Source organism: Mytilus californianus, unplaced genomic scaffold (genome assembly GCF_021869535.1).
Source record: "Mytilus californianus isolate M0D057914Y unplaced genomic scaffold, xbMytCali1.0.p SCAF_4, whole genome shotgun sequence".
NCBI classification, from domain to species: Eukaryota; Metazoa; Mollusca; class Bivalvia; order Mytilida; family Mytilidae; genus Mytilus; species Mytilus californianus.
This window is the reverse complement of record NW_026262690.1, coordinates 92,388,768-92,407,598: the sequence shown is the minus strand read 5'-3', so window position 1 is coordinate 92,407,598 and position 18,831 is coordinate 92,388,768. Positions and strand designations below refer to the sequence as shown.

The 18,831-nt window shown below is 31.9% G+C and overlaps 1 protein-coding gene across 12 annotated transcripts in view; it reads right to left on the bottom strand.

The window, feature by feature from the left end:
- LOC127738901 (nesprin-1-like) overlaps positions 1–18,831 on the bottom strand; it is a 244,990-nt gene that overhangs the window by 57,634 nt on the left and 168,525 nt on the right. For all 12 annotated transcript variants that reach the window (XM_052250385.1, XM_052250384.1, XM_052250389.1 and 9 more), the window contains 13 exons: positions 18,265–18,383; positions 17,049–17,256; positions 15,694–16,020; positions 14,667–14,787; positions 13,752–13,957; positions 12,798–12,940; positions 12,058–12,247; positions 4,899–5,204; positions 4,157–4,480; positions 3,071–3,220; positions 2,501–2,674; positions 1,813–2,025; positions 1,365–1,481 (listed from right to left, as the gene is read on the bottom strand). In XM_052250385.1, the coding sequence (XP_052106345.1) occupies positions 1,365–1,481; positions 1,813–2,025; positions 2,501–2,674; positions 3,071–3,220; positions 4,157–4,480; positions 4,899–5,204; positions 12,058–12,247; positions 12,798–12,940; positions 13,752–13,957; positions 14,667–14,787; positions 15,694–16,020; positions 17,049–17,256; positions 18,265–18,383 (2,598 nt within the window). The remainder of the gene's footprint in view (positions 1–1,364; positions 1,482–1,812; positions 2,026–2,500; positions 2,675–3,070; positions 3,221–4,156; positions 4,481–4,898; positions 5,205–12,057; positions 12,248–12,797; positions 12,941–13,751; positions 13,958–14,666; positions 14,788–15,693; positions 16,021–17,048; positions 17,257–18,264; positions 18,384–18,831) is intronic.

The window sequence follows — 18,831 nt, the reverse complement described above, 5'->3', positions numbered from 1 at the left end:
ATTTACCTATTCAAACCATATCATTATTATTTGCTTTTATATGTCAAAATTAGAAATAACCAATTTAAAATGGAAAATTTTAAAGAAAAAAAAGGAAAAAAAATCCCCCCCCCCCAATTTTTTGAACCCCCTTATGATTCATCACCCCCAAACTCAATCCCAGCCTTCCCTTTGTGGTATGGTAACTTGCAGTACAATTTCAGAGAGATCCATACACTTGAACACAAGTTATTGTCTGGAAACTAAAAAAATGCTTGTTTTTTGGCCCCTTTTCGGCCCCAAATTCCTAAACGTTTGGGGCAATTGCCCCCAAACTCAAACCCAGCTTTCCCTTTGTGATATGGAACCTTGTAGTACAATTTCATAAAGATCAATACACTTACACACAAGTTATTGTCCTGAAACTAGAAAAATGCTTGTTTTTTTGCCCCTTTATGGCCCCTAATTCCTAAAATTTTGAGGCAATTACCCCCAAATTCAATCCTAGCCTTCCCTTTGTTGTATGGTAACTTGCAGTACAATTTCAGAGAGAGCCATACACTTGAACACAAGTTATTGTCTGGAAACTAGAAAAATGCTTATTTTTTGCCCCTTTTTGGTCCCTTATTCCTAAACGTTTTGGGCAATTACCCCCAAACTCAATTCCAGCTTTCCCTTTGTGATATGGAACCTTGTAGTACAATTTCATAAAGATCCATACACTTACACACAAGTTATTGTCATGAAACTAGAAAAATGCTTGTTTTTTGCCCCTTTTTGGCCCCTAATTCCTAAAATTTGGAGGCAATTACCCCCAAAATCAATCCCAGCATTCCCTTTGTGATATGGAACCTTGTGGTACAATGTCAGAGAGATCCATACACTAACACACAAGTTATGTCTGGAAGTTACAAAAATGCTTATTTTTGGCCCCTAATTCCTTAACTGTTGGTACCATAACCCCTAAAATCAATCCCCACCTTCCTTTTGTGGTATTGAACCTTATGGTAAAATTTCATAGAGATCCATTCACTTAAACTAAAGTTAGAGTGTGAAAACCAATGTGTCTTCGGACGATGATGCCAGACGACGAAAAATTTTTTGCGGTCGTATAAAAATAAATCAATCAATTTTAATATTTTTACTGAAATAATAAATTCAATTTCGTAAAAGCACACAATTACCTCTGATTTTACAGCAACTGATATAAATTCACTATTGTTGAGGATAAATTTTAGAGTTACTTTACTGTAAAAGATGTAAATTGAAATTACACAAACTTCCTTTCCTATTTGTGAATCTTTAAAATGGGTTCAATTTTACAACCATCATTCTATCAAAAGTTTTAATGCAATAATATCTATTAAAATTCTTAGGTTCCTTACTTTTGATTTTGCCAGTTGTTGTTGAACCATGACTGGGTTGGCAACTGGCAACTGTTCACATGTGGTCCACTGTTCTTCTAAGTCCTGAAGTTGTTCAGTCACATTGAAAACCATGTCCTTTAAAAAAAAAGAATTGATGACTTATAAAAAAATTTAACAAGGTATATGCAAACAACAAAAATATTACAACAGTAGGCAATTTGCCATTCAGACTTGAGCTGCTATTCACTTTGAAGTTTGGAGAAACTCCTGAAAGATTTCAGCCAATTAAAGTTCTCACCAAGTTAAATTGAGTGATTAACATTTGATTTATTCATCTCTAATTACTGAAAAAAAAATACTGCTATATAGTTTAAAATCACCACATCCCTTTCTTAACTTCTATTTACAAGACTTCACTGTTTTTTTTTCTTTCTTGGAGCAGAGGAAAGGTCTGAAATTACTGTACCTTATAATCTTGCCAGTCTTCTGCATGTTTTTCTAATGATTGTTGACGTCTCTGTGAGGCTGCCATGACATCAGCTAACTTTTTATTTGTATTTTTCAGAGTTTGTCGTAATGTCTCTTTATCATTATTATCTAAAGTGGGAAGCAGACGTTCTGATAATTCCATAACTTGTTCCATTTCATCCTGACACATGCTGGCTTCAGAAAAGTAGTCCTAAAAATAATAACAAAGGTAAACATAATCAGACTAAGCAAATACATTTTAAAACTGACTGTCTTATTAAACCTTCAGGCTAAAAGAAATTCTTTCAATCTCTGTAATACTTTATTAAAAAGTCTCAAACCACAGCAGGTTTTAATTTTTTTTGAAGACTTTGTTGTTCGTTGTAATAAATTTCCCATGTACTTTATTGTCATATTCTTATTCTAATCATATATTATCTAAATTTTAAATTGTAAAGCATTTTGTGTATTCTAAAAATATAGTTATATGTCTGCATATTTTCAATCAGTATATTAAAAAACAGATTAAGAGTGTGATTTTTGGTATGGAAACTTGTAAATTGTTTGTTTTAATGTAGTGTTACCTTAAAGTTGCCATCTCATTTATGTATATCCAATATCTCAATTTATGTATATCCAATATCTCAACTTATTCATAGCAACATCCAGAGTACTATATAACTTACTCTATGTTCACTAAGTGTATCTGTTAACGTGTCATAATCTAGTCCATCGTATCCTGAGTCTAACATTTCTTCGGCACCACTTGTCCAATCATTTATTTGCTTCATTGACATCTCAAACTGCATTCTGTCTGTCTTAGCCTCCTCTAAGTAATTGTCCTTCTTTGCAATTGCTTCCTGTATAACATGGAAAAGTTCTAATTTTAACATTATTGTATAGAAAAAAAAATGTTAATGTAAGCCAAAGGGAAATAACTCTGAACATTTTTACTCTACAGTAGAAAAAATAATGTTAATATAAGCCAAATGGTAATAACTCTGAACATTTTTACACTACAGTTGAACTCATTCTAGTTTCTGCTGAAACAACAAATGAGATATAAATTGGTAAAGAAAGGGAAGGAAAAATATGTACAATGTATAAGGAAACTAATAGAGAAATGAAATGATTCAAATCATGAATATCTCTTTTTGTTTAAAGCTGTTAGACTGACAATTTTTACGTGTAGTGTCTTAAAAGTCTTTTTTTCATTTGTTGCATCATTTGATGCTTGAACTTTCCCCAGCATTTACCTTGATAGAATCCTCTAGACTCTGTATTTGATTGAGTTTGTCCTGCATGGTGGCTGGAATAGGTTCTCCTAGTTTCTCATAATGAGCTTTCTCTAACTTAGCCTTATCTTTGACAGCAGCTATCTTATCTAATGCCTCCCTAGCTAATGCCTACAATGTAAAACATATATATAAAGCATGTCTCTCTCAAGTAATAGCACTGGATGTTAAGCAACCAACAATCAATCAATCAATCAATCAATCAATCATCAATCATTCAATCTCATGTAATAATACTTCATATCTCATCTCCTTTATCAAATTAGTATTTTCTTTATAATTCCACCTTGTGTAATAATGCTGTATTTTGATTGGATGAGAGAAATGGTATTTTTCACAAATTTTCTATATATTGAGATTTTCTTTTCTCTGCCAGTGTATTTGGCATTATGGAATTCCATGTGCCGGGGTATTTGCTATCAAATACCACGGCAGATGGGAAATACCATGTCTAAAAATAATGTGACGTCCGAAACCTCTTGACTTTTCTTTGAGATGGATGCAAAGAACATTCAGTGGAATTAAAATATTATATCATGCTTACAAGGTGTATATGCCAAAAATACCGGTTTCGAGGTAAACAAATTTCCCTCGCCTAAACAGATTTAGAAATTTTGATACCTCTCAACCAGCATTTTTGGCAAATACTCCTTGTAAGCATGATACATTTTTATAACATATTCATGTCAGAGATATTCAAAGTGTTCATACAACTACCATGACATCTTCCATATTTAAAATATTTTTCTTGCCCAAATGAAATTCATTAGATACATTAAAAAGAAAAAACATCGAATTGTTTAATTTTTTCTTCCATTTTTTTCTATTAAAAGTAAGTTTATACAAAGAACCAGAACGTGAATATCTTCATATCTACTGGTCAACGTAGGTGCCTTTTCAAATTGTATAAAAATTATTTTGTATCAGGAAGTTTAATCTCTGTCCTTCATTTTTTGTCTGACTTCTTAATCCTAATATCTGTCTTCTTAATTCAATAAAAAAATATCTTTTGAAGTCAACTTATAGGATATCAACATCAATACTTACATTGTGTTTCTGTAATGACCCCATGACCTTGTCAGGTTCCATTTCCTGTGCAGTACATGATGCTAAAATATCTTCCTTCTGTTCTAACCATGAAATAGCATCATCAATGGAATTATCAAACTCAGTTCGTGATTTCTGTATTCTATCACACTGTTTTGTTTTCTTATCTGCCTGCTTCTTTAATTGATCCATGTGAGATTTCAAATGTTGAACACTGTCTGTGATTGGACGAGCATCTTCACCAGATTCAACACTCAGTTGCTGGGCTTTATCACTGACAACCATAAATAGAGGTTCTATTGACTGAAATTTCTCTGTTATTGCCTGTATAAAAAAATTATTAGAATTAAAAAAAAAAATGAAAACAAGAGTATGTCCCTGTGCATTTTTTGTAAAATACTGCTTCAAGTCCAAATTATTTCCCTTTCTTGATTTCTATAAACAGAGAAATTTTTTATGAAGTTTTATTTTCTCTATTTTCACGGTAAAAGTTGAAACAAAAAAATAAAACTACCGTGAATATTATGTGGGAACTAGACTCATACGACTAGGACCGTAGATACTCAAATACCACCATGAAATTGCAAATTCGAATTGAGTCACCAAATCGCCCAATGAAAGACAGCCCTTAAATTTCCCAGTTTATAGCATATAAAATATTTTTCAAAAAGTTATTTAAAACAAATTTGTGGTTTTCACTATAAATGCTGCTCATTTCTACAAGATATTTACTCAAACTAACCTTAAACCTTTCAATCCTTTCACCAATAGGCATGCCTGACTGAGCCACCTCATTCATCTCATCCTCGCACTCCTGTACAGCTGCCTCTAACTGGGCTTTCTGTGTGGCATAGTTCTGTCTGAATGCCACTGCCTGTTTACATTTGGTACTCTCTTGTTCTACCTTATCCATGGCCATCTCATACTGTGACGTGAGCTGTAATATCTCATCTGCCTCGACATTCTGGCCATTACTTCTTAATCTTTCAACTGCCTGGTTCAGCTGGGCTATAGATGGTTGAAAGTTTGCAATCTTTTCACTGATATCCTGTAAATATATGAATTGAATTTATATCTAAATGAAGTTGACATTGGAATCAAGTTATTTAGACCATAAATAAGCACTATTATTTAAACTAGAGGCTCATAAGAGCCTGAATCACTCACCTGGTAAAAGACATGCCATTTTAACATTAATTTTGTGCTTTATCACAATCAGTTATTTTATTTTGGTCCATCTTAGATTGCTGATCATTTTTGCTGTGCACAGTTTGTACCTATTTTTTTATACAAAAACACAAAAATTAATCAAAAATCTTGATACTAGGATAATAACTTCTTAATCAGTCACCAAATTGTTTCAGCCATTTGGCTTTTTTGTACTCTTGTACAGCTGATCATTTTTGCTATTAACAGTTTCTATCTATCTATTAATGCTTTCAAGATAATTACAAAACTATAAAAGTTATTCAAAAATTGTTTGAAGGGCACATCCAATGGTTTTAGTCATTTTGCTTTTTATGCCCCACCTAGGATAGTAGAGGGGCATTATGTTTTTCGGTCTGTGCGTCTGTTCGTTCATTCGTTCGTTCGTCCGTTTGTTTGTCTGTCTGTCTCGCTTCAGGTTAAGGTTTTTGGTCAAGGTAGTTCTTGATGAAGTTGAAGTCCAATCAACTTAAAACTTAGTACACATGTTCCCTATGATATGATCTTTCTAATTTTAATGCCAAATTAGAGTTTGAACCCCAATTTCACGGTCTACTGAACATAGAAATTGATCGTGCGAATGGGGCATCAGTGTACTATGGGCACATTCTTGTTTTTTGTATAACATGTATTGCTGATGATTTTATAGTTCTTGAGATAAACTATGTATTATACTTCTAGAGTAAATAGGCAAAAACATGAAAACTAGCAAAAAAATGGTCATGTTATTGCAATAACTCTTTAAGGAGTCATCTGATAATTTTGATTGAAATAGAACTAAGTAGAAGTTGACATTGTGAGCAATTTCTCTAGTTAATTTAGTTTTGAAGATATAAGACAATTAATGTATTCCTGTCTGTTCTATTTTTAGCCACCATGGCCATGTTTCTTGATGGACATGAATAAAAAAACAAATAAACTTATACTAGATACCCTAAGGATCATTCACCCAAGTTTTGTCTTGTAGTTTAAGAGGAGAAGTTTTTTTTATAAAGTTTAAGATGATGGACAGGACTATGACGAGGGACACTAAGTGATGGCAATAGCTCACATCAACTTAAAAGCCCAGGTGAGCTAAAAAGTCATCTGTCAGTCTTCTATCTAAATTCTGCGGTCTCTAAATGATTTGTATTCTTTTTTAGGTAACCAACATCTCTTTACATTCATACTTATCACTATACATTATTATCATTCACTAAATAATTTTTCAATTCAAATTTAAAAAGAAGCTGTTATAAAAATATTAAATGCAACACTAAATTTATCTGAAAGACCTCCTTGAGACTTCTAATTGAGCTCTAATCATCTGCTTACACTAACAAAAGCAGCTTTCCTCGTACACATACCACCAAGAACTGGAACAGTTTACCAACAAAACTCTTAAATAAATATGATGCAGAGGCATTCAAAAACAGCCTCATCACATAAGTCCTAAGTCAGTCATACAATATGGTGCTTATTCATAACATATAAATGAATGCAGATCAAATTTAAATTGTTTCTGGAGTAATTATTACATGCTAAATATGGTGGGCGTAAGACCCTGGAAAGTTTGCAATTTAAAGATGTACCGGTAGATGTAAATGTAGAAAAGGAAAAATTCAAATAGATATTAAATTTTCATCTGACTTAATACTTCCTTTTCAAGCTAAAAGGGAAGTATAAAATCACATGATGAGAGGCAAACAGAAAAGGAAGTATAAAGTCAGACATCTTCAAATATAGAAATGGCGTTCACAACCTCACTACAAAAAAGTCAGATTCCAATTGGATGTCAGTTATGTGAAAGTGGGAAAAAGATAAAATGGAAATGCTTACAATGTGACTTACTAATATGTGAGAAATGTAAGGCCACAATCCATTTAAGGATTGCTATTGATCATAAAATACTGAACATTAATAATATAGGAAAACATGAAGGGTCAAATGAAACATTCACATTCAGTGATGTCCAGTGTGAAATACATTCTGACCAGGATTGTTGTCTTTACTGTACAACTTGTAATACACTTATCTGTTTTAAGTGCAGCGCTAAAGTTCATAATGGACATGAGTTAATTGAGGAAGAAGACTTTAATAAGGGCAAAGAAAAATGTAAGGGCACGGTCCATTCAAGGATTACTAATGATCATAGGATACTGGACATTACAGGTATAGGAAAGCAGGAAGGGTCGAAGGAAACATTCAGATTCAGTGATGTCCAGTGTGAAGTACATTTTGACCAGGTTTGTTGTCTTTACTGTACAACTTGTAATATACTTATCTGTTTTAAGTGCAGCGTTAAAGTTCATAATGGACATGAGTTAATTGACGAAGAAGACTTTAAAAAAGGCAAAGACAAATGTAAGAGCACGGTCCATTCAAGGATTGCTAATGATCATAGGATACTGGACATTACAGGTATAGGAAAGCAGGAAAGGTCGAAGGAAACATTCAGATTCAGTGATGTCCAGTGTGAAGTACATTTTGACCAGGCTTGTTGTCTTTACTGTACAACTTGTAATACACTTATCTGTTTTAAGTGCAGTGTTAAAGTTCATAATGGACATGAGTTAAAAGAAGAGGAAGACTATAATAAAGGCAAGGTAGAAATAACGCCAAAACAGCAGAGTAAGATTGTGTTTGAGATATCTGAAGAATTTACATCAGATACAACTTATCTTACAAATATAGTAGTACTTTCTAATGGTTCTATGTGGATAGGCGATAATTCCAAATTCAAGTTACAACATGTCACACTTAGGGGGAATAGTACTGAAGTTATAAGAAGTTTAAACTTTAAGACAGATGGAATGGCAAAAACTCATTCAAATAACATTCTTGTTACAACACATGATGAGACTAAACTCAAACTAATCAACACCATAACAGGACAGATAACAGATTCCGTGTATGATGTAAAACCATTGTATCCCATCAGTATCCATGTGACCAGCGATCACAGAGTTATCATAGGAGCCAAATCTTCAGGAATGTTATTCCCTGCCATAGGAAGTCGTGCAGTTATCGTACTCGATCAGGAAGGAAAACAACTAGAGGAATATGAACATGAAAAACATAACAAACGATCAGTTACGTTGCCTAAATTTCTAACCAAAAACAAAAATTTATTCACCTATCCTAGATGTATTACCAGCACTAGTAAGGGTAATATCTTTGTGGTGGACAGATTAGATGATGATTACAGAGGTCGAGTGGTAGTCTTATCACAAGGAGGAGACATTCTAGGGATTTACAAGGGTCTCCCTGAAATCAACACTGATAACGATCCGTTTACACCTCGTGGAATACTAACACTACCATCAGATAATATCATTGTTACAGATATGGATAATCATTTATTGCATATACTGACTGACCAAGGACAAATTATTACCTACTATACCCTCCAAGACATGGGGATCATATATCCATACTCCCTTGCTCTATCTACAACAAGAACTATCTATATAGGATGTGTAAGTGACAAAGGTTGTCCAGACACTGCAAAGGCCAAACTATATGAGTTGGAATATCCTGGAATCTAATTATTTAAGATCTGAAGTTAGTGAAACAAATGAAACTAAGAAAACAGTAATCATGCATGCAGAATAATACAAGAGAATTATTTGTGAACAGTTTCGTTTTTTATTACTGATTTAAAGAAAAATAAGGGAAGTCTGAAGAATAATTTGGAAGTCAACAAAGGAAAATTATACTCATTTGATATCCATACAAATATTTGGTAATAGAGTGTGATTGCCAGTATACTAACACTTGAATGAAAAAGTATGGTTTTCAACAATGAATGCAAGCCATTCATGGCAAGCCCTAATTAGCCCAAACAATACACAAATTAGTAGTATAATTCAAAACAAACAATTGATGGTACTATATACATAGTATATAAAAAGTATACGTGTATAACTTACAAAAAAAAAAAAAAAAAAACCTGCTGAAATTTAAGAAAACCACATCAAAATCAATTTAAGACATGAAGAGAAAATCCACTGAACTGCAGGTTCTTTACATAAAAATGAAAGAATGATACAATGTTATAAGTTTGTGAGTGCTCAGACACCCCAAAACAACAACTGTGTTCTTGAAAATTCAGTACGCTTTTATGACTCTCAGGACTTTTAAAAATTGGTACAGGCTGCATCATCCTTGTTTAAAGCAGAATTATGCAGAGCACCTCCTTTTGAAAAGTTATCAATATTGATCAAGTAAATCTAACATAAAGCTTTTTTTATTTTAATCATACTCTGATAAAAACAAAAGGAGAAATATGGGTAGACATCAATGAGATGGCATTTGAAAGCTTTAAATAAAAATCATCTAGGCAACAAAGGTTCAAATTAGAAAGTAGTTCATAAGAAGAGAAATTCATAATATCTTAAAATATGTTTCATGCTACTATTTAAAGACAAATAAATATTAGACAAATGAATTACTTAACAGGGCAATAACATGTTAGCATTACATGACTGTGAAACTTGCATAGTACTACAAATGTAGTACTCGTTAGGCTAGCTGTCAGTCAGATCTTAAATAAGCAAGCAATATTTTCTTAGATACAAAGACTTGGTTTGAAAGTTTGGCTGTATCTGTAGAATTCTTATTAAAATGCGATATCAAATCCTAATTTTTATTGGGATGTTGTTAAAAGAGCCTGTGAATTTATTAACCATCCATGTTAACTCATTCTTTATCTGCCTGTCAAAATTCAGGAGCCTGTAAATCAGTGGATGTCATATTTGAAATATGCAAGTGTTATATCATCTTCCATTTACAGCCTCATGTCGACAATTTCAGTTTTGTTGAAGGCCAAAAAATAAATTAAAATGTATCCTTTTATTGCATAGTGTATTGTTTTAACAAAAAAGATAATTTTCCCTGGAAAAAAAACCTACTTATAATCTAATTATGCTCAGAGGAAGTTAAAATAGAAAAGAGAATGGAAATAAGGAAAAATGTACAGATCAAAATGTTAAATCTCAATGGAAAATTTGATGCACTAATTTTCTTGGAAATTTTTTTTTTATATTTTGATGAAAATAACTTGAAAGCTATACAGCAATTAAAGTTTTATATATGAATCATATTTACCTTATATGGACAATAAGAGTATTAACCTCAACATTTATATATCTAATATCACAATAAGGCAATAACCCAAAGAAATTGTCAATGAAACTACTTGACAATCAATGATCCTCCTACTCAACCATTTTCTACATAAGGAAATACCTGTACCAAGTCAGGAAATACCTGTACCAAGTCAGGAAATGCCTGTACCAAGTCAGGAATATGACAGTTGTTTTCCATTCATTTGATATGTTTGAGCTTTACACTTTGCCATTTGAAAAGGGACTTTCCGTTTTGAGTTTTCCTTGGAGTTCGGTATTTTTGTTATTTTACTTTCTACTGCCGTTAGTAGGTCACTAAATAAATAACCTTTCTATAGTAATATGCTTCTCCATATATTATCTCTTTAATAGGTCACTAGAACTTTACAAATCACTGAATACTATTGGAAAACTGAATAATTCTCCTTCAGCCATCGTTGAGTCACTACTCACTAGCTATATAACATTTCTATAGTTTTATATCTTTCTCCATATTTCATCCCTATATTTTGGGGCCCTCTGTGGCCGAGTGGTCTAAGTAGTTGAACTACTGTACCACTATCCTGTCAACACTGAGTATGAGAGTTTGAATTCTGCACGAGGCAGGTGCACTCGACTCCAATCTTAATTGATTAGGATTGTCCGTTTTCCTACCGAAGGTCGGTGGTTCTCTCCGGCTTCCTCCACCAATAAAAACTGACCGCCACAAAATAGCACAATAGTTTTGAAAGTCGCGTTAAACACCAATCAATCAGCCCTATATAAGAGTCTGTGTCCACTCAAAATAGTAGACAAAGTCAACAGTTGTCTACTTCCAATTGGATATGTATCATTCTTCATTTAAAAAATTTTGCAGTACAAATCAATTTCACCCTATGTAAATCAGGAGAACTCTCCAATAAAAGTCCAAATAATGCATCAATATTTCCTGTACTTATAATACAAGACTTGCCCTTTCACAATACCTAAATAGGACAAGTTTTTTCTTTAACAGTTTGAACACATGAACTGGTGAAATATAATACTCTGTTTCGACTAATCAATGTTGTTGCTATAGAGCAATTTTTTATGTTGCCTCAGTGGTGTCCAAAAAAAGGGAGAATAACGTTTATACTAATTTATCTTAACCTCTTGAAATAGAGATTATTGTTATTATTATTTTTATTATTATTATTATTAATAAAGAGGTCATGGGTTTAGTCCCAAGTCAGGTCAAATGTTCCTCTTCAATGAAGCATCAAGCATTTATGAATAAGAGCACTGAGTTTGAGAATAATGTGTCTGGAAGGTGACATGTCTTCCAGCCGACTACTGTAAATACAGAAATTATTGCGAGGTTTTTATTAATGCGAATAATGCGACTGTGTGAGTATCGCAATAATAAGAACTTGCATTTTGATATCTGAAACATACATCTGTATGGAGATTTTCCTGAAATAGAAATAATTAATCTCCCATTTTTGTCCATTCTTAAAAAATCGCAATAATAAATGCACGCAATAATTTCTGAATTTACAGTATTACCTTATGAACTACCGTAGCATGATACAAATGGTGTTTTATGAAGATCCGCTTTCTATAACATACCTCATATTTCTCTAGTAGTGAGTTAGCATCTTCTGTAGTGGGACCAACAGGTGTTCCCTGTAATTGTTTGATTTCGTCCTGAATATTGTTCAGCCAATCAGTAGCCTCTGTCACACTCTCATGGACCTGAGATCTAGATTGCAGTGCAGTATCTGTACTGTCTGCTCTGTCTTTGATAAGGGCAGCAACTCTGTAAAAATAATTAAATAAACATTGTGTGTTTTATTTCTTCGTTTGATAAGTATGTACCAACTCCATCTGGCTTTAAAGTATAAACAGAAAATTTTGAGAGGAAAAAATTATGTTTGCATTCCATTAATATATTATTGAGTACTAATTTTTCTCAATAAAAAAAAAATGTCCATTGAAATACTTTTTTTTTTTTCGAAAGGATTTTTTTTTCTTTTAAATTGATAAAAGGTAAGGAAAAAAGACAATACATGTCAATTCAATTTAACTTTTTCTTTGGATTTTTATATCAAAATTTCTTGCACATCATATTGAAAAAATTAAAGTTATTAATCTTATAAAAAAAAATCCAAATAAATTTGTACTGATACCCTACTTCTATCAAGAATTATCTGAAAAACCAAGAGATAAACAAGAAGCATGAATTTTCCAATTCAGATTTTTTTACAGAAATATATAGGAAGGAATCAGTTATTCTTATTATCCATACAGTTACCAGGATAGAAATTGGAAGGAGGTTGTCAAATAACTGGGATCCAGTCCAGTATTACCTGTTGTACTTTTCTCTTGTCGATTTCAATGTTCCCTCAAGTTTGACTTTGTCAGCTTCATAGATTTCTGGTAAAAATATGGCACCTCTGTCTTCTACTTCTTTGACTAGTGAAGCAAATAACTGTGATGTGTTTTGTAAATTCTGAAAGAAAAATAGTCAAACTCTCCAGTAATAGACAAAATAAAAGAGTAAGAAAGAATATGTGTCCAGGCTTTATCATATTTCAATAATCACTGAACCGTGAAATCTGTGTTTTAGGAGTAATAGCACCATTGTTTTCCCTTATTAGTCTTTGTTAAATTAGCATTTTTCAAAAAAATATGCAGAATTCATCTTTGTTACAAACAGAAAAATACTTGGCATGAGTAAAGTTTTATTCTGTCCAGTACTACAGACAAAATTTCACATAACATTTCATTGCATATTAGAAAATAACCATCACTGGAAGTTAACCAATCAAATATTCACCCCTTTCTTACCAGTTTACAAGGTTTAGTAACCATGTCACATCAAGTTTCGAAAATATTTTACAGAAACACCAAATTAAAAAAAAAAAGGTGCTTTGAATAACCCAAGATGTATGTTTATGACTGAAATTTTTTTCTGCAATGAAATGCAGGGTTACCACAAGTGTAAAATTCAAGGGAATATTTTTTTTTCTACCCTTTTTTTTGTATGAAACTGGATGTGACATACCATGTTTTGGCTGTATAACACTTAAAACACTAATTTGGCATATATTTTAAAAATTCAAATCATTATGAACAAGTGTACTAGATTTCAAATTGATGTGACCACAAATTCATGGTAAACTATGTTAAACTAAAACTTTAACCTGAAACAGTACTGACCAAAGGATGAATGGACTGAAGGACGGATGGATGCATAGAATGGAAAACAATGTAATATTATACCTTTCACATAAAATATAATTAACACACAAAATATTTACCTTATAATGTTTATTTTGTTCTGCTAAGACTTGTATTGCACATTCAAGGTTAGGTTCTGTAGAACATGAGATCTCGGTTTCTTTACACCATCGGTCAACTTTCTGGACATCTGTCTCAAACAACTTTCTGGCTGCTGCATGATCTTTCAGCTGTCCTTGCTCTTGTTTCAAGGCAGCAAGGAGCCCTTCATTTCTATCCTCCACTTCTGTAATAGAATTTTTAATATATTATTTTTAAATGTAAGCAAAAAAAAATTTCTGGTTTTCAAATTCAAATGTATATATAAATAAAATAAAAAAATCAATAAAACCTTCTAAAATAATAATCATTTGAGATCATTTGAAATTAAGGTGGTACGTAACACTACAGGGAGATAACTCTGTAAAAATCAGCTGAAAGTTTTGATCACATTCTATTGTTAAGGAAATATTAAGCTTCTCAATGATCAAAATTAGTGTTTGTCAAACTGCTATATATCCAATGAAATTTTTCTGATAAAGTGTGTGGTTCAAGTTTTTTGAAATTTTTATATTTTTGTCAAAGGGTGAAAGTATATATTTTGTCAAAATTTAATGAAAACTAAACAAGCCAAATTAGTTTTAGTCAAGGTGTTTGGTACCACCTTAAATACTGTGGATTTGTTTATTTCTATGGATACCAATTTTGTTCATTGAGGAAAAAATTGTATTTTTGTGAATATTTGATTGCAAGGTTTTGACAAAGTCTGTACACAAACCCGTTGAAAATTTTTACTTTGTTGAACTTTAAATTAAACCTATACTCATGCTAAATTTTCCAAAATTGGTCTCCTAAGAATAATGAATCCACAGTAACCCAAGTTGACATCAAGTGATATCCAAATCCCACTGGTTATGAAACCTATAAATAGTTTGTCAATGTAAAAATAGACCTACCTGATATCATGTGTTTCAGTTCTGCAGCTAATTCAGGAGAACAATCCAGCAGCAAAGGTTCTACCATTTTGCGTAACTTCTCTAAATGAGGTTGATATGCCTGAACTTCGGATTGCAACGTCTGTGAATAAAGAAAATCTTATATTGTAATTATTTTGAAATTTTATAACGCATTTTAAACAAAATGTTTATGCAAAATATTTGAACTGAAAAATTAATTGAAAATGTTATGTAACATTTAAATTTAATTCAATTGTTATGTTACCATAAGTTTATACTGGGTGAAATTTGAAATCTTTGTGTATTGAATTTATCAAATTTATTATTAATGTTAAATTTGTTTTTCATAAGCAGAATTAGCCTATAGCACAATATTTATACATTATCATCATACAAAAAAAATTTCAAATAACATGAAAGTAAATTCTATTCAACAAAATAAAGTTTTATCCATTAAATTTTAGATTTTAATAAATTTCAAGAAGAAATTAAAGTACAAACATGAAATAAGTAAGTAAGTATCATGTTTGGTTTAAGGAGTTTGTTTCTTTTCTTTTCTTTATCTATTGATAGGAAAGTGAGATATTTGTCCATTTTATATTCAAGAAAGAGTATTCTAAATTTTTAAGGATACAAATGCCTCAAATCATTTATAGAAATATATAAAAGGTTAAATTATTTTCAGGGATAATTTGTTTAAAATTTTAGGATTTCTTAATATATGAGTTGCGTCGGATAGAAATCGACCTTATGCAAATAAATATCAATACCTCTGTTAACTTATTTCAAGTTGAAAAAATCTCTATGCAATATTTGTAACTGTTTGAAAATTGAGTCTACATAAGAACCCTACAAAACAGGCCAAATTCATCTTTTATTTCGTATTTGAATGTTACAAAATTAATCAAAGTCGTACACATGTACATGTATACGCTCACTTGCATAAGGTCGATTTCTATCCGACGCAGCTCATATAATACTGTAATAAATTAAACTAGTATCATAACACTAAGAACTTTATACAAACCTTGCATTTGTCAACCTGTTTTTCCACATCACCAGATGCCAGACGGACACCTTGTAATTTCTGTACTTCCTGTTCCTTATCTTGCAACCAGAGGTTGACTTTGTCAAGAGATTCCTGAAACACTGCTCTTTCTCCTGCTTGTTCAGCAAGTGCGTTATTCTGACTATCAACAATGTCCATGACTTTTTGACTTTCAGTAGTTAATTTAGCTATCCATCGTTCGACCATGTTACGTTCAACCCGAGACAAATCCTGTATCAGGCTGTCAGATTTCTGTTTAACATTTTCAAGATTTGCTCTTTTCTCTTCTAATTCTTTCCTCAGATCCTGTGAAAAATATGCTTGATTAATTTTGACAGTACATTTGTAATACAAAAGAATTAATTATAACAATTCTGCATGCTTAAATCCTGTTATCTTTTATTTGTACCTTTTTTGTGTTATAAATTTTGACAGTAATATTGAATTGTATCAAATGTACATTGCAGAAAACATGTCAGGCCTTAGTTGTATGGTGTACATTTCATTTGATCAAAATCTTCTTAATCTGATAAAAAACATTGATGAAATGCTTCTGACATATTATTGTTTTACAAATCGTTTTGTATTCCAAATTACTAAATACCAAGACTTTATATCTCCTAGCAATTACAAAAAATTAAACTGATTCTGATTCTTTTCTCCCCTAATGTCACAAACTGATACTATCATTTATTAAGCAAATATTTATACTGATCATATGATATCATTAATGCAAAAAAGTAAGCATATTAGACCTATGTTTACATATTCTTTTGAGTAATCATTTTTTTTTGTAATACTTGATAACTGATAAGCATCTCGTCATAAAACATTTAAATGTCAATTTACAGAAAATAATCTGAATTTTGCCTCTCTTTAAACTTGAATAAACTCTGTCATGTTTGTTATTATTCTTTCTTGAAAAACATTTCTTATGAAAAAGAAGTTTAATCCTTCTTGACCTTGTTCAAATTAGCCTGCCCTTAAAAAAATCATCTTGTTATAACTTATACCGTAAATTCAGACATTATTGCGTTTTTTATCAATGCGAATAATGCAACTGAATGAGTATGGCAATAATAAGAATTCACAATCTGATATCTGATACATATAACTGTATGCAGATTTTCCTGAAATCGCAATAACTAGTCTAGTATTTTTTGACAATTCTTCAAAATTCACAATATTAAATGCACACAATAATTTCTGAATATACAAAAATGTTTTTTTTTTTTCAGTTTCTTGTCTCATCCTAATTATCATAAGAACTACATAGGTAGTTGAAATTGATTGTCTTTCTTCTCACACAAAACACAACCAACAAATACGCTTACATTATTTTTGGCCAGTTTAGCCTCAGCCTCTTTGACACTGTAGCCTCTAGGTGTCTCTCTAGTCAGGAGGTCTTCCTTTTCCTTTAGCCATGCTAGGTACTGGTCAACCTCATCTCGAATGTCATCTAAGTTATTATCAATAATGTCATATTGTCTCTTCGTCTTTTCCACCTGATCCACAAGATCTCCAAATTTCTTCTCAGAGTCACTAAAGAAATGAATTATTACATATATGTATGTACTAGATATCACATACAAATGTTTATATGTTTACAAGAGAATTTTCTTATATATATATATATATATATATATATATATGCATCCTACATTAATTTGTAAGATCTACGATAGATAATTCAGCTGATCTGTAATATTCCATCTTCATGCCTTATATATCATGTACTGTGTTACGACGCTAGATAAAAACTGACGAGGAAAGGTAACACCCGGCCACCGAAAGCTTGATTTTGACGAGCCTAGGTGGTCAAGTGGTCTAGCGTCGGGCATAGTGCCACAATATCTCAGTAGAATGAGTTGGAATCCCGGCCAGGGAAGAACAAAAAATTTGCTTCTGCAAATTTACAGACCTAACATTGTTGCGCTGTTATTTAGACGAATTATATATATATATATATATAACACTCTATATTTTGAAAATGTGTTCTCTTTAAATTTGAAAATAACAATTTTTAATTTGGTACATCTGAAGTGCTTTTCTGGATTTACTTTCAACATGAATGCTCAAACCCAATACTTTGAAAGCTAAAGATGTATAAAAAAAGTAAAACAACATAAATACCGAACTCCAAGGAAAATTCAAAACGGAAAGCCCTTATCAAATGGCAAAATGAAAAGATCAAACATATCAAACGAATGGAAAACAACTGTCATATTCCTGACTTGGTTCAGGCATTTCTGTATGTAGAACATGGTGGATTAAACCTGGTTTAATAGCAATCTAAACCTCTCACTTGTATGACAGTCGCATATAATAAATACATGAATGCTTATCTAGTTCGTAACAAAGTTCTACTGGTTCAACAATTTTTTTTCCTACAGATCTAGCTGACTTTGCCTTTTCGCATTTCATTGGCCAGTGACAAGCATGTAGCCGTTGCTTACAAGCCTTACATCCACATCATTTGAACTCTGGTGTACAGTTGTCTCATTGGCAATCATACCACATGTCCTTATTTTTATATCATTTTGTACTCACCCAATCCTTCCTTCAACAAGTGCCCTGTCCCTGGTGCTGACACGTGACACCAGCCTGGTTCCCTTCCTCTGTAGTCCATCAACATTATCTCTGTGACCTGTGACGGTATCAGCTAGTGACTGTAAGATAAAATATTTTACTGTTTATTACTCTATCACCATTAAGTTGAAAGTCAAGGGAATCACTGGCATCAAAGGAAAATCAAATATTTATTTATAAATGAAAGTATTCGTGTTAGAAGCAAATTGAATCTTGCAATTGTTTGTGTTTTGGTCTTTTTCCATTATTTTGCCATGACGTTGCCAATTCGTTTTAGACTCATGAGTTTTGATATCTGTTTGGTATCTTTTGCCTCTCTTTTACTAGAAAGGTTTTGGATTTCTTATATACTTCATATGGATGTCCTTCATTCTTTTGCTCAATAATTCACTTTCAAGTTAAATCTACTAAAATTCAAAACTGGTGTGCAAAAGATCAAGTACTGTAAATTCAGAAGTTATTGCATTCACTTATTATTGCAATTTTTTAAGAATAAACAAAAATGCGAGATTTATTATTGTGATTTCA